At 36.4% G+C, this 17,705-nt stretch overlaps 1 protein-coding gene across 2 annotated transcripts in view; it reads left to right on the plus strand.

Annotated features, from left to right (window-relative positions):
• Window positions 1–17,705, plus strand: part of LOC145680770 (uncharacterized) — a 621,439-nt gene that overhangs the window by 371,681 nt on the left and 232,053 nt on the right. For both annotated transcript variants that reach the window (XM_081751756.1, XM_081751757.1), the window contains exon 2: window positions 2,681–4,582. In XM_081751756.1, the coding sequence (XP_081607882.1) occupies window positions 3,857–4,306 (450 nt within the window). In that variant the 5' untranslated portion in view covers window positions 2,681–3,856 and the 3' untranslated portion in view covers window positions 4,307–4,582. The remainder of the gene's footprint in view (window positions 1–2,680; window positions 4,583–17,705) is intronic.

Below are 17,705 nucleotides of genomic sequence, written 5' to 3' on the forward strand. Positions count from 1 at the left end.
GAAATGGCCCCACGACTCATTTTTGTTTTATTTGCCTTTTGTGTACTGTTTTGTTTATGCAATGTAGTGAACTTGTTTGATGCTTCATTTATAATTTATGGAGTAAGGAAATTTTGTTTTAAAATGGGCCCCCTCGAACGCCAGGGAGCTTCCTTGGCTGGGACAGTTGCCTCCCCTGCCCCCCCAAGTCACGGCCCTGGATGCAGACGTATTAAATTACTAAATTACATAAATTCTCTTCCGCAGTTTCACCATAGTCTAACACAGTACTCATGTATCATACGCATAGTTTGAACACCGTTGTGATTACAACCTATCAGATAAAATACCAAAGGTGGTGTATGCCCATCAGTAGTAAGATGCCTCAGATGAAAGTTTAAGAGAAATCATTTCTATTGTTGTTTCCCACCTTCTTAATTTCACCAGGGCTGATTTCAAAGTTGAACATTTAATCTGGGAATAACCTAATATAATTCCTGAAAGGGTTTGTCGTGTAAGTTCCAAAACAAGTTTCAATTCCTTGCCCGGAAGTCATCCCACCTAGGGATGTTCCGATAATCGAGTAATCGATAACAATTCGATAACATGTCAAAACCGTTTAATCGATAAAGAATTTTAATTTTATCTAATTATCGAACTTTCGAGACTCCCGAAATGTTTGAGACTTTCGAAATGTTCGAGACTCTCGAAATCATCGAGACTCCCGAAATGTTCGGGACTCTCGAAGTGTTCGAGGCACTCGAAATGTAAGAACCATTAGACAACTTCGAGACACTCGAACTGTTCGAGAATGTCGAATTGTTTGAAAGCAGCAAATACAGAAATATATCAATATGATCGCATTTGTCGAGTCTCTTGGATATTTAGAAAAGTTCGGGATTATCGGAGTTTTCGAAAGAAACGATGTATTCGAGGTTATCATAGTTGTATATAATATGTATTACATATATGCAGAGTGTTCATTTTATATCTTCTCTCCTTAGCAATGTAGTGAAGGAAAAGTTTTTTCCCTACAGATCTGTACAAGGTTTAAGCAGTCTGTCAGAAGAGAGAAAGAGGAAGAGAAAACTTGCATGACCCGAATGGAATTGGAATCCAAGACAACATTAGTCTACTAATAGTCACTTTGCCGATTGCGCCAATAACGGGCAGGCAGAAAAATAATTTTACATATGATTTCGACAAATACAACTTTGCAATAACTTATCAGATGAAAAAAGTTGTTTGACTACTTTGGCTGCAAGAAGAAATCATTGGAGAGGTGAAGGAACCGAACTGTTCATCACTACTTTTGATAATACCCGAAACTTCGATAATATTCGAAATGTCGATAATACTCGGAATTTCGATAATACCCGAAACTTCGATAATACTCGAAATTTCGATAATACTCGGAATTTCGATAATACCCGAAACTTCGATAATACTCTAAATTTCGATAATACCCGAAACTTCGATAATACTCTAAATTTCGATAATACCCGAAACTTCGATAATACTCGAAATTTCGATAATACCCGAAACTTCGATAATACTCGAAATTTCGATAATACCCGAAACTTCGATAATACTCGAAATTTCGATAATACCCGAAATTTCGATAATTTCAGATACTCGAACGGTTTCGAGTAACCGATGACAACTCGATAAATTTTCACTCCCGAAGTTCGATAGGTCTTCAGCCTTATCGAACATCCCTAATCCCACTCCCTTCAGGGTTTGAAATACATCGGACAACTTGAATTATATATCCTATATATCAAAGTGACCTTCATGACTAGTAGATTACGAATATAATATGCACTACTCAATTAGATATCCTATAGTAATGATCACAAAAGATGATTATTTCACTATAAATATCCTATATTAGTAGACTTATAAAGTTAAGAAAAGCATATCAATAATATTTAGTCAACAGTAAGTCTTTTGGTATCAGAACTAAAATGTGACTCATTGTTATGGCTAGATGTGACACATTCGGTGTACGTATTTCAATTTCTACATTTTCCACGATTTCACCTATATACGTTGTCAGATCAGTACGTTAATTATATATTAGTCAACTACTCATCTAGGCGAGTTGCTTGATAGATCACACGCTACAAAAACGTTGAATAGATTTTGAGTTACTAATTAGGGTAAACTAATCGTGGTGGTAATTTGAGTTCATTTACACGATTCGAACAGCTCTTGCTTTGTAATTATATAAACCCGAGTGGTCACCCTTAAGGATTTAAGCCATCTAGCCACAGCAAGAGAGGAAAGAAGGCTCCGGCTGGATATTGTTTACCGTTTTTGGCTGTATGAGTCATGTAACTCACACGTCACGATTCTTAGTGGAGTACCTTACATCATCCCGTGTGCTCCTTCGCGAAGAAAGCAACACACCTAGATTTTCAGTTTCTATGAAGTCTAAGGATACAAAAATCACTTGATGCTACCTTGGGAATCGCGTCTGATCACGTGATGACGTCATAAAAATGACGGACCTCAAAAACATTATTCGTTTCGAAGAAATTGTCATAAAGTGAAAAACTATTTGTGCTAGGGAGTTGCGAAAAGCTGTTTTGAAATCGCAATAAACTGCCTAATGTAATAGTAATATTATAATAATTTTTGCTGTTGTTGTATTTCTGAATTTCACACATTAAAACTTGTTTTTCTCTTTTCATTGCAGGAATAAAGTGGACCAAAATTTGTGTTTCCAAATAGAAGTGGAATTTCTTCAAATGGAGGCAGCTGCAAAAGTCGAGTTCAAAAAGGTGGCGATGTACAGAATTTGATTGGGACTTATGCACTGTGTGTCAAACACAAACAAGCGAACCTCTGGTGGTAATGAAAACGGATTCAATTTATGAAAAACTCTACAACTGCATCTCTCAAAGAGCAGAATTGAATCACAGACAGTCTATTAACGTGAAATAAAAGGTTGCTGAGTGATGTAACTGATGAGGATTTTAAATCGAATAATGCCCAATGGAATCGAACTTGCTACCAAAACACCACTAGAAAGTACAACGATATTGTATTTTTAACATCTTTATTATATCTTTATTTGTGCTAATGGGCAAAATGTACTTTTAAATTATGCACAAGCTGCTCAAGAAAGGAAGAAAAACAATAAGAAAAAGAGAAATATAACTAATTTCTTTTCCATCGTTATGCGATGATATTTTGTTAAGATAGTGATTTGATGATGTGAGTTTTAGTTGTCATGGTAACGAAAAATAAACAATTCATAATAGAGGATCCATCTCGTGAAGACTGTATGTATAATTTTTAAGGAGTGTAAAAGTTTAATTTGTTACGTACTGCAATAAAATGGTAATGTCATAACGCAGTGTGAAAATGGTTTTTGATAAGTTAGTAGCCTTGTTTACATAAATATATGAACAGTGGACTTTCACGTCTTAAGAGCATCTGGGAATTCTCAGTCTGATAAAGATAATAATGAACAACAGGATGCTGGTGGATCAGCTATACCTTTTTCCAGAGCCCGGACACCAACATACAACAAAGGTAACTGCGTCTTCTGTGATCGTGGGGGGACTAAGCATTATTCCTTACATCTAGTGGCAAGAGATATTGCTGGAGAGTAGTTATTAAAGGCGATTAAACTAACCAACGACGACAAGCTTCGAGTTCGAATTAATGCGAGCATTAATCCTGCAGATGCTCATGTCATAGAAGATGTATCACAAGAATTGTTGGAACATTCATGTTATTAACAAGCTTCGAGCGGATAAATCAGGTGATGATAGGTCAGAACAATTAAGTCAAGCCAGAATTGGCTTCGAACGTTGAGTTTATAGAAGTGGTGGAAGATGCTTTAAAGGAACGCAATGTGATTACAATGTCCGTACTGGAGTCCACGTACAAACGTATATGCATATCCAACGGATTAGAGGAAACTGAAATGAAGAACAGGAGGCAACTTAGGACTTTCTTAGAGAAAGAGCTTCAGCACGTTGAGGTAGAGTTTAGTGCCCCAAAACGAAAGAATGAAGCTCACAGAGTGTCGCTTAAAGTAATAAAAGACATGGCATTAGCAGAGGCAGAGGAACGTCAAGATAGCGGAAACATGAGGGATTTAAATTCAGCAGCAAAGATTATCCGAAACTTCGTCTTACGTGCAAATCCATGGACATTCATTGGGTCTCTGTTAGAAAACACAGCTAATATTGTGCCCGAGGAGCTTTATTACTTCTATAAGTGGTGCCTAGCTGGTACCGCAGATATTTCAGTGACGAGAAAACGTCTGATGAAGTTAACCACAGAGGGACCAGATTGGCACAAGGTTTGATATACGAGTGTCTGTTTTCCCGTCAAATCCATGGACATTCATTGGGTCTCTGTTAGAAAACACAGCTAATATTGTGCCCGAGGAGCTTTATTACTTCTATAAGTGGTGCCTAGCTGGTACCGCAGATATTTCAGTGACGAGAAAACGTCTGATGAAGTTAACCACAGAGGGACCAGATTGGCACAAGGTTTGATATACGAATGTCTGTTTTCCCGTCAAGTGTCGAGCAAGCAAAGTGAAACACTCCGATACAGCTGAACTGCAGGCACATCTTTTGTAAGTACTTTATTTCGAATTAATAATGTTCATTAGTGGAAATATTCTTCAATCTTAGTTCAGCTAGTATTGTTTAAAAGATATAGGACTGCTTTTCCTTCATGAAATATATATATATATATATATATATATATATATATATATATATATATATATATATATAACAATACATTTCGTCTTAAGTTGCTTTTAGTATTTAAATTTGTATATTGCGTATAATACATTTGAAGATTGGGCCGTTATGACGGATGCCCATTTAGTGTAAAACGTTCTAGATTTGAAACGGGATCACACCACACCACATGAGATATCTGACGTACAAATGCCGTATGCATTGCTTTTCTCGGGGCTTTCCTGTTTCTCTCTAGTCGATTCACATCTTCCTTCATTCGCGTCTGATTTTTAATATCCTGCAATCAGTCACGTTAGTGACGTATGGCTGTCTCAGCCGTTCAAGCATTTCACTTCATTGTGGGACTTGCATTAAGCAGGATAAAGTGTAGTAGATTTTTCTTTTTATTTTCATAATTCGTTTAAATATTGCATAGTCACACGCTTGTTAATATTACGTTTTTTTTATAAATATGTAACATATGTAATATTACATATTCTTATATCATATTACATATTTCTTACATTTTTAAGCGATTGTTTGTTACATATTTAGGGAGTTGATATTACATAAAAATCCGGACTCTACTCATAATGTTCACATCTGGCGGTCAGAAAATCCTCAGGAGATGGTACAGTTGAAACGAGACTCCCCTAAATTGAATGTGTTTTGTGCCATATGGAGGAAAGTTTATGGACCTTTCTCGCCTATCGACTCGATGTGTTCCGTGTAACAAATGAAGCTCACGTTGAATGCTTGTAGCAAAAACTGTTTGAGGTGCTCTTTTACTTGATGTATGTTATTTACTTGATATACCTAAAATGTAATAAGCACTACGAAGACTTAAAACCCCGATATTCATTTTGAAACACCCTGAATTTCTCAGCAACAGTATTGGAACTAATATGTAAAAAGGGGAGAAAATTTTCTTATAAACTTGTTGTTTACAACAACGTTATTATTATTAGTCGAGACTATAACTACTACAACAAAACGAGTTATTAGTCAAAAAACTGTAATCAATGTGTTCAATAACAATTTCGGACCCAAGTGGCCAAAGTGGCACACATGGGTGTACCACTTTTTAATCCGCTCATGTGTAGATACTAATTAAGATATCGGGATATATATATATATATATATATATATATATATATATTTTTTTTTTTTTTTGCCAAATATGGTTGGACCCAGGCACGCAGCCAAGGGAGGGTCCGGACACCCCCCTCTTCGAGACCAGAAATGAAAAAGTAAGGAAGGATGAAACAAAATGAAATGAGAAAAAGAAGGATCAGCGTTAAAAATTATTAAATATATATATATATATATATATATATATATATATATATATATATATATATATATATATATATATATATATATATATATATACAGGAAGCTTTTGGTTACTCTTTCTTATGAGGAAATTTGTATTACTTGCAATACATGGTGGCGAGGTGAGCGAGATATCCTGGAAGAGTAAGGGAATTTGAAATTAATAGGAAAGTTAAAGAATTCTCAGAATTTCTGCTACTAGTCAGAGAGATTTCAAGCTTCCGAAAGCATAGTACCGTTGAGTAACAGCATGGACATTTTTTATCATAATTTTTCGTCATCGCATCCTTGCAGAATCAAATATGTTATTTCAAAAACAATTTTCTACTACTCCTTTAACCTGTCATTTGGAACCGACAATAGTTGACGGAATAATAAAAACAAAAATTTGTGTAGAAAAGGACTTCTATTAGCATTTGATTTAACAGAAAAAGTAACGCAGATATTGTAAAATATTTTACAAGACATTATTAAGTATGTACTTTTTATAATAGTGAATATGTATTTTTCATAATAGTTGAGATCATAATGAAAGGAAAATTGTTATATTTGAATGAACAAAGAAAGGAAAGTAAATATTGTAAAATCTTTTTCAATACTTTTTTTTATTCTTTTATTACTCGAGATTTCTTCATAGTTTGTTATTAAAATACTTACCAAAATATCCTCATTTTATTGTCCCAACAAACCAATATATGTTGATAGTAAAGTAGTTTACATTGATCAAGCTCCTGAGCCTTCAGAATTTCATATCAATCCCCCCCCCTCGTTACGAAATCCTGGCTAAACGAACCAATATATGTTCCAGTAAAATAGTTTAGAAAGATCGAGTCCCTGGTGTGATGATCACAGTATTTCATGTCACGGACCCCCCCCCCATTCACGAAATCCTGGCTACGTGCCTGGTTGGGCCATAGTTTATCATATTAGTTTCTTTTTCTTCTGGGTGTCGAATTTCCTTCTCAAATTTCACCCCCAGTCAAAAATTCGAAAATTTTCGAATTTTCTTTATTTCTTTTTTCCTTGTAGCTTCTTTCGTTGTAGAGAGACCCCCTTAAGACTTGTCAGGTATGTGTTTCGAATGGATGCCTAGTTGTTGACATCAATTGGACGGGTCTGTGGGCAGTGTTGCCAACTAGGGAAATTAAAATTTCCCTAAATTTGGGCAAAAAATCGAATTTTTGTTTATAAATCCATACCTATACGTCCGAGTGCAAGTCAACTTACGCCAGTCGAATATTTGTCCTTACTGAACAAACGCAGGTACAGATCGTTACAATAGGGTAATTAGGGGGCGCACGAAAAATTCGGGTTTTGGTTCTAACCTTGATTTTTCTAGTTTTTCCCTACTTTTCTGTTTACCGTAATATATTTATGGTAATTAGAAGCTTTGTTACTTAAATTTCGCCATGATACTTGCAGGATGTTAGTGGTGCACCAATGTTTATTTTGAGATTGTTTGCGTCTGTCTCGTAGCAGTGTTGCCAGCTACAAAAAATTTAAATTCCAGATTTTAGGGGGAAATTTTGGAAAAATTATCTGTTTTGTCTCTTATTTTCCTCTTATTGGCTTCATCGAAACAAATGTATCAGTATCTGAAATCATCGTCTTTGCCCTACACAACGCACTATACAAAGTTTCAATAGGATAATTAAGGGAAGCACAGTTCAGGTTTACAGTAGACGTTGTTTTCTAAGTGGAAAGATAACCGATTTTTTTTTTTTTTTTTTAGGTAGAATGAGGTATTTTTAATGACATGTATTACTTTATTAGGTATCGTCACGATACTTGTAGGACATATTAGAGGGATACCAAAGCTTATTTCGAGATAGTTTGTGTGTATCTGCTAGCAGAGTTGCAAGCTACAGAAAATTTTAATTCAGATTTTAGGGGGAAATTTTAGATAAATTCCCTTTTTGTCTCTATTATTTCCCTCTTGTTGGCTACATTCGAACAAAGGTACCACTGTCTGAAAGCCTCGTCCTTAGCCTACACTTCGCACTATAAAAAGTTTCAGTAGAACAATTAGGCAAAGCACAGTTGAGGTTTATAATAAAACATGTTGTGTAAATGGTAAGAAATTGGTGAATTTCTGAGGTAGAATGAGATATAATTTTTAAATTTCATGCTTACTTTGTTAGATATTGCTATGATACTTGTAGGATATATTTTTGGGGTACCATGGTTTATTTGAAGATAGTTTGTGTCTATTTGGTGGCAGTCTTTCCAGTCAAAACAATTAATTCCCGATTTTAGGTGAAATATTTGGAAAATTTCCATTTTCCAATCTATTATTTCTCTCTTGCTGGCTACATTGGAACAAACGTACATTACCTGAAAGCCTCTTCTTTGGCCTACAGAACGCACCAGAAAAAGTTTTAATGGGATAATTAGAGAAGCTATAGCCTCGGCATATCCGTTGATTTTCGCTTCTGAGGCGTAAAAAGTATCAAAATTTCATGTAGACCCTATATGATGACAGAGAATTTTTTCTTTCTCTTTGTATGGCAGCCAGCAACTTTAGATTTTTACTGCACCTTGTTAACACACCAAAGATTTTTTGGGTTACTTGGACCCATATGGCAATAGTGGTACTAGATACAAAAAAAATTTTGAAATTCTGTTAGGGATTTTTTTTGTAAATTTTCACTCCCTAGATTTCCCTCCCGTTGGCAGCACTGCAATGTAACTTACACCAAAACATAGCCACATCCCTCTTCTAAAAAACAAGGCCTTAACCATATCAATCGGGTAAATGATTAGATATATTGAACAATAAGTCATTAATGTAGGAAAATGCCTAAAATGACCTGGGTCCGAAAGGAATAATCGCACAATTTTGCTCGTATAAGTACAAAGAAACAAACGATTTGTAAGTTACGAGGGCTTCAACTCAAGTTCTGTTGATTATTTCAATAATCTGCAACATAAATCAATAAATAATAGTTCCTAGGAAAAAAAACAGACATTTGAAAAAAAAACATGAAAAGGAACGTTTTTTTATTGAAAAAAACTTCACAGAAAAAACTTTTTTTACAACACTACACGCAACTGCAGTTACTTTGAACTCAAGTGGGGTCTCACAGACTTTAGCCGTCATATGTTCCTCTTTGAATTTAAAAATGCTAAAAAGATGACGTCTTTAGGTTCTTGTCTACCTTCATAGTTTGGCGTGAACTATCATTGTATTATTAGACACACACAGAAAGACTGAGACTTTTTCGCGATGTGAGTTATCTGGAGTCTGAAATATACGTTCCTCATTACAGTATAAGCGTTAGTACTTCTTTAAAATTGAACTGTAAGATAAATTCAATTTACATATACATTTTGGCTTTTGTTTTTATAAATTTTGTGTTTTATACATAGAACTCTCAAAACGATAAAGCAGATGAAACTGATCCTAGAGAAAGCATTACTTTTTCCAGGTAGTTCATCTTTCAATGTGAACGAAATTACATTATTTTAAATAAATAAAATTCATGACACTTTACAAATATCTGGTGCAGTGTGTATGTAAAATTACAATTTACTTGAAAACATCAAAGCAAGTACTAAGTATCAAGGAGATTGCTCAGTCTTGAAGACTGTCGGAAGAGGAAACAGACGAAGAAATTGAAAGCGAAGACCAATTGGAAAAGATTGGTCACTCAGCCATTAGTAACAAATCTTGTCTTGAGGAAATATATGGATAGTGAAGATGTTGAAGAAGGAGGTGACAGTTATTTTGAGTGCAGTTTTACGTTTCATATCTGGAGATGAAAGCAGCAAAAAGGGCAGAAGAAAATAAGTCATTGTCTTCGTGAAAAAAAATCTCATCCAGTATCATATTAAACATGATACTAGTAACTTTTCATCAGCTATGTGTTTAATCCTTCAACGAGCTCATATACATATTGGTAACGTTGTATTAAACAAAGAACGGAACCTATCCATGGAATTGAAAAAAATAAAATAAAAAATAAAGTCAATATTCGCCCCAAAAAATCACGTCTGTCAGACCCTATAGAAGTGTAAGTGTAACTTATTTTTACCGGAATAATTAAGTCTTTTTAAAGTCATATTTATGGTTTCTCAAAGTGGATCTAACTTTGACTTCCGAAAGAAAACTAAAGAAATATAAATACTTTCTTCCTAATTTATAAAAGGCTTTCTTTCTCGAAAAATGAGCAGACCTTAGAAGACTGTAGCTCTTCTACGTGTATTAGGGCATTTGATACAGTCGTTAGATGATTTGAAAACGGTCCAGTTCTTTCTTCTGTGCATTATTTTATCGGAGCCTCTTCCAATTTGTGGCCATGTAAATTGACACTAATCTTCAAGTACAACGCATGCAGAAAGCATAGCACTTTCTCTCTCAAGATTGGGAGTTCCGAAGAATACTCATTACTCAAAGTGGTGTTGACCTACCCAGGTCATCTGTGAGGTCCAACAATATCATGATCAACTTGACAGTCTCCCAGCAATGACATTGAAAAGCAGGAAGATGAACAAGATGCAGGACAAATTTGAACGTTACTCATTGAATTTCAAGTGGATCGTATGTTCTATATTTTAGTATTTCGTTCCCTTACGTTGGTTACCTCCTACTGTATACTTACAAATTCGTGACGTATGAGGGATGATGTCCCTCGGTGAGTACTCTATTCCGGGAAATGGGAAAGGAAGAAAGGAATAGTGATTGAAGGAAACGGCCTGGGATCTTGTATGTTAGGTACCATTCTGACATTTGCCTAATGTAAATAAGGGAAACAAAGGGAAAACCTCATTCATGATAGCTGACCTGAAAAACCTGTTATAACTTTTCGACTGTGTCGCCACCTGGAATCGAACCCGGGACCACTGGCACCGAAGCCAAGAGCAATTTTAGATTAGTAACACATGCTCGGTTACTAATCCAAATCCTAGTCCAAGTCCGGATAGGTATTTAGACTATGAACTGATATTGTGTTAAATATTTAATATTGGTGATTATCGGATACCCCCTTAGTTGGAATAAGATGTGTGGAAGGTATGAATACAACTTTGTGTGTATATATATATTTAAGAAAATGAAAGTGGAAAAAATGCCTTGCTTTTCTTTTTTTAAAAACAAAAAACAAAATAGTATCGCCAACTTGAAGATTACTGTTCTGAATATATGATAATTGCGATCAGCGACAATTGCGATTAAGTGAAAAACAGAGACAATTAAAATAATTTTGTTTTGAAGGACATTTGATAAATATGAACTGTTCGAATTGTGAATAATATTAGTTCTAATGATATGTGAAATTTGTTTCCTGACTGTTTAGCCGAATACCTTAAGCTACGAAATTATCGTACGCGTAAGCAGTCGCCCATGTTTGGCAAAACAGGAATTCCTGCTTCGCCAAATCTTGATTGGCCGAAAACTAGTTAATGGGAATTTGTATACAGAAAGAGATTTTCCTCATCTAAATCTTCATTTTCGTATGGATAATTTGGGCAATGTCGTAAAACTCATCTAAAATGTAATTTATAGAAAGAAAGCAAAAATAAATAAGAACGAGTAAAAGGAAATAATCGGAGAAAAACGCAACTATTCCAAATTAATTTTCATTGCATAGCAACAATTACTTTTCTTACTTCATTAAATCGGCTTTTAACATTAGCCGGGAAACAGACATGCAGAAAGAGCAGAAGATTGAAAAAATTCAACGAAACTGCAAACCTAAGATAGAAATGCATTGAAGAGACCGTTCCCATCGCCAGGAAATCAATTTACTGAGATATGGAAACTTCATCCCTCGAAGAACGCCATACGAAGCTACAAATAGGACCAAAGATTTGTAACATGATGACTTCTGCCTCTAAAACTCAGTCGCGCAAGATCTCCGTGTGCGAGCTCATCCTATTTGTTTAACTTAATCATCGAAAGACAAATTTAATATGAGGAAGAAGATATCCAATACGTAAAAAGACTGTTTTACAATTCTTTGGAGCCTTCAGAGTATTTAGAAGATACCCTCGACATCCTCCCAAACAGAGGGAAGTCCTCCCGAAAAACATTGCCCTCGCAGAAGAGAAGGGAAAAGACGATTGCTAGCCGCCTATGATGCTTTGACCCCGACTCCTTATTGGTCATCGCACAGGATTGATCTTCTAGCAATTTTGATGTCCAATGAATTAGAGGACTTTCCATTCACCTTTATGGACTAAATAAGTGCCACCGAATAACTTCTACAAACTGTGTAGTAGTGAAGTGTTTGTGTGAGTGTTGGTGCCAATTACGACGAACTGGGATGGAAAAGTTTAAGTCCGCATTGACATGTATCTGAATCCATTGCAGTTTCTTTACAAATGCTTATAACTCTGCTCTCCCGTCTGAATGTCTGTTTTGAGGCTAAATGTTCTTTTCATTCCGACACTAATCAAATTTTTTCCTAGAAACTAAACTCCAAATTAGATTCATTTTAGAGAACAAAGGTACTCGCATTGAGCCTCACACATTACCTTTGCTATTAATGAATGTTTCGTTTTGCTCACAATTTTCTCCACGAAATTTGTGTACCCTTCATTTACTTTCATAATCTCCTTCGTAGAATAAACATGAGGATACGTTCTAGATTTGTAGGTATGGAAACCTCATCTGGAAAAGAGCGTCTAGTGTGCGCTGTGCCTCAGTAGCATAGGCACACAACGATGTTGTCAAATTTCATGGAAAGCCATGCGTATCGTCATCGAGCGTTACACTCCAATTAGATGTTGTTAGGTACCCAATATTTTTTCCTTTCCAAAAAACTTCTAAATTAAATTAAATAATAATTTGAAAGGATGACATTCGAAGTTGAGGAGAAAGTCAATTACTGATCGTCCAAATATATTCATGTTTATTACCTTAATGCAAGAGGAACCAGCAGAAAACAAAACATTACCGTCCATGTTGGAAATTGGATATTATTCTAAGCCACAAAAGATGAAACGGAATCGTATAAACGAACGCCTTAAAGTACTCAAGGATAGACTTCGTACTGGTCACATTGACTTAAACCACTATGTTGTTGCTGTGGCACACTGCGTTTATATAGAGGATTAGATGGTTAGTAACTGTGACCAGGGCCGTGCTGGGATACTAATGAGGGCGGTGGACAGCGAGGGTGAGGGCGGTGGACAGCCCTCGCCCTCGCGGCCAAAACTTGTCCTCGCCCTCGCGCACCCTCACCCTCGCCATCGAAGCTTGTCCTCGTCCTCGCGCACCCTCGCCCTCGCTGCCGAAACTTGTCCTCGCCCTCGCACACCCTCGCCCTCGCTGTCGAAGCTTTTCCTCGCCCTCGCGCACCCTCACCCTCACCATCGAAGCTTGTCCTCGCCCTCGCGCACCCTCACCCTCGCTGTCGAAGCTTCTCCTCGCCCTCGCGCACCCTCACCCTCGCCATCGAAGCTTGTCCTCGCCCTCGCGCACCCTCGCCCTCGCGATAGGAGTTGTCTATTATCCTCGCTCGCCCTCGCCTTCGTGCTCAAAACTTTTCCTCGCCCTCGCGCACCCTCGCCCTCATATCATTGAGGGCGAGGGTAATTGAGGGTGAGGAGACCTCGAGAGGGCCTCCTTCGTGAGGATCAGAGCATCAATTATTCAACCTATTTGTTGAATTATTTCCTTATCGTCAGTGGCGGATCCAGGGGGGGCGAGGAATTTGAACAAATTCAAAGGGAAAGATCTAAAGAGCTTAATTTTGAAACTTCGTCAGCAAACAAATAAAATACTTCAGAACACTATTGTTGAATTATCACTCGGAAATATATACCCACTCTAACCTATAACATGAATGACTTCATTGATTTGAATGTGAATCTAAGTTAATTGGTATTTTAAAATATAAACTGAAATGTGTCAACGTGCTTGTAAGGTTAATTTCGATGCTCAAATATTGTTAATATTCACCACTAATAGAGATACATTTGTCCTACCTTAACAATGTTAAAATTTTGAATTTTTTTCAATAATTGCCATAAATATGAAACTTTGTCTTAAGAAACTACCCTAGGGGCCAATTTGTGCACTTTATCACTTTGGTCTTGGTTCATTTTTGGCAGCTATCATTGTTGGAAAGTTTATTTTCAGTAATTCCCACAATTATGAAATGATATCTTTCAAACGTTGTCTCAAGGATTCCTTACACTACAAATACGTAAAGGCAAATGAAAAATGAAATATTTAGTTTAAGATCCCACGATTATGCAAGCTAAATGCTAAAGGAGACAGAAGTGAATGATGAAAGAAATAGTTGAATGAGAATGTGGTAGAAAACTGGAGAATCCCCAGAAAACCCACGAACACGATGTCCTCCACCACGAACTTACTTGGACGGGAATCGAACATGCGACCCTTCGAACAAAGGTAATTTCTCTATCGCTGAGCCACCGTTCCTCCCTAAATGGCACGCTCAGAGCTTAGCGCCTCCAGGGGCCTTGGAAAGATTATTATCGAGCCTAAAATGATTTAGCACTGACTTTTGTAAATCCACCAATTCAACAATTAATAATGTCGTGCAAACTTTAATACGTGCAAACTTTAAGATTGTAGTAATGAAAGAAAAGATGAAATCTTTAGTTTAGCGCCCCAGAGTTATGTAACTGCTAAAGGAGATGGATGAAATTGCAAGGGAATAATGATGAAAGAAATGGTGGAACGGGAAAGTAAGAGAACAAACCTTTATTTTCTTTAGCACAAATAATTAAATGTGTAGATTAATTGATTTCCAGAAATTTTATTATAATTAGCAATTAAAAACTGAAAGGGCGATCACAAACTTTTCTTGCCCAGGACCTCGCAACAATTTGTTACACGCTGCCATACGGTACATCATTAAAGCAGGAGTAGAGTGACTGAATTATTTTGCTCTGTGGTTGAAAAGTAATAATGCAAAACAGACAATTATTGACTTGAAGAGATAGGATAGTTTAAAAATTCTGACTAGGGAATAAAATCTTCATTTTTACGTCCTACGATTATCGCAGTCTTGTAGCCAACCTGGAACGAAAGAGATTCAGCCCACTGAAGATTCTTTGCGAATATCATTTCAATGTGAATTTCGAACAGAGATCTAAGCTTATCTTCATGCTTACGTTACGTCAAACAACTAACATATAAGGTGGAAATTATTCAACTTTTTTCATAAGATGTAATCCAGCTGACTAATTAAAATTTTATAAGCTTTATGTGTTATATGTTGATTGATTAAATGTTGCACCTGATAATATGTAGTCGTTACTGCTTGTTACATAGTATTATCGTGTGTAATGGTTGTATGAGGGAGAGGAGTATTTAAACGCTAATATTCTAAAGTGAAATATTTACATAAAAATTAGGATAATTAAACATTTTCAATAACTCCCTCTTAGACTTCGACTCTGGTTATAGGTCGGTTACCGGTGATTACTGAAAGTTAATGATATTGAAATATACAAAGGAAGTTAGTATAGTGTCTAGCAAGCATGTCTGCTTTGCAGCAAAAGTCTCAGGTTCGATTCCCTTCAGTGAAGTTTGAACGCATTATGGTGGTTCGGATCCTACCATAAACTATAGATTCACGTACCATTTAGCATCGGCATCGGTGATGAATTATAAAGGGACATTAACTCTAATACGTCAAAATACAGACAGATCGACTGATTCCCAGATATTAATAAGTAAAACTTATATTTTCCAAAACAGCAAATTACGTTAGTAGAGTGCTATTTTTTTCTAAATATAGATCATGAACGGTTTGAAATTGTTTATTCTGTTGTGTGAGAACGTTTCTCTATAGTTAGAATTGAGGACATTCTCGAAAGTTCCCCTTCGGGAGGATGAACACTAAGAATCATGAAATTATAGGTGTAAACTTGAATTCAGTTTTACCCACTTATCTCAATAGTAATCTATGTAAATGTAAGGTCACTTGACAGGTCCAAATGTAAGGTCACTTGACCAAAGGCTTAGATAATGTCCCCACATCCTCCACGATGCGGGGCCACCAACTCCAAGGATGTAAAATATATAGAAAAATGTTTAGAAAGTAGAGGCGAATAACTAGGGGCTGCAGCGGGCAGGGGCTGTGTTGCAATAATAGACTATCAAAAACTTCCTGCTCAAGTCCTAAAATTTCACACGGCGTTCACCATAGTCTTAAAATTTTCACAGAGTATACGCTAGTCTTAAAAATTTCACAGGTTATATATGCTAGTTTTGAATATAGTACTACACGCCTTGAAGCAGAAAGTATGCGCAAATGACTAAGATTGAGCAATACACCTTCGTATACTCTCGACTACACCCCTGAATATATGTTTTTATTTTCTTAGTTTGCTTACATACGTGTGACGAAAATCTGGGAGGAACGCGACCACCCAAGCCCCTCGTTACGACGCCCATGATTAGATGAACCATAGCCGAATACTTCAGGTAGTTTTGCTTCTTTATTTCTAAGTTTTCCTATGCTTTGCTGACTAAATATCAGTTGTCAGGGAGCTTTAAAACTTGCGATATAGAAACAAATCATTCTATTTTAATATCCTATTCAGCAAAAAAAAAATAATAATAAATAAATAAATAAATAAATTAAAAAAATAAAAAAAATAAATAATAATAATAATAATAATAAATAATAAAAACGTCGATAATGAAGGGTAACAGATCACAGAAAGAAGCCTACTGGACGCCCAAAATAGTCTCCCTTTTCAAGACTGTGCGCTGCATATTCTTACACTATATTAAAAACGCTTTCAGAGATACCAATCTTAAAATTAAAAAAAAATAAAATAAAATAAAATAAAATAAAAAATAAATCTTTAGTTTAACATCCAACGGTTATGCCTTCGATGGCTAAAGGAGACTGATGGAATTGCAAGTGAATGATGATGAAAGAATAGGTGGAATGAGAAAACGGGAGGAATCGGGAAAATCCCGAAAAAACCCAAGTATACGCTATCGTCCTCCACGAACTCACTTGGTCTGGGATCTAACGAGAGACCCCTGAAACCAGAGATTGGCTGTAGCACTGAGCCAATGTGTTCCCGTCCAATAATACCAATCGTGTTAATCGTTTAATTGCAATAAATATTTTCGTTTTTAGTTTTCAGTATTGACTTAGTAGTTTTGCAACTGGGTACTTGGAAAACGGATAGGATTTCAATTAAAAACAGTTTGTGGGCTGGTCTAGATAGTTGCGATTTACACTTAATGTAATTATCTTAGAATGAGATTTTATTTACAAAATTGACAATTCAATTAAACCATTAACAGTAGTGATTTATAAGATAATCCTAATTTAAGATCAATTAAAATTATTGATCAACTAATAACTGACTTCGATGAAGTGGATTACACTAAGTGTTATCAATTTACGGTGTCTACATTTAATTCATTTAAAAAGTTCGTTATTGAATTCTTCGCCCTCGCGCCTTCGCTTTTCCTCGCCCTCGCGCACCCTCACCCCCGCCATCGAAGCTTGTCCTCGCACTCGCGGATCCTCACCCTCGCTGCCGAAACTTGTCCTCGCCCTCGCGCACCCTCGCCCTCTTCGTCGAAGCTTTTCCTCGCCCTCGCGTACCTTCACCCTCGCCATCGAAGCTTGTCCTCGCCCTCGCGCACCCTCGCCCTCGCGGCCAAAACTTGTTCTCGCCCTCGCGCACACTCACCCTCGACACCGAAGCTTTTCCTCGCCCTCGCGCAAC

The sequence above is a fragment of the Thermobia domestica genome, chromosome 3 (assembly GCF_964235325.1).
Source record: "Thermobia domestica chromosome 3, izTheDome1.hap1.1, whole genome shotgun sequence".
NCBI classification, from domain to species: Eukaryota; Metazoa; Arthropoda; class Insecta; order Zygentoma; family Lepismatidae; genus Thermobia; species Thermobia domestica.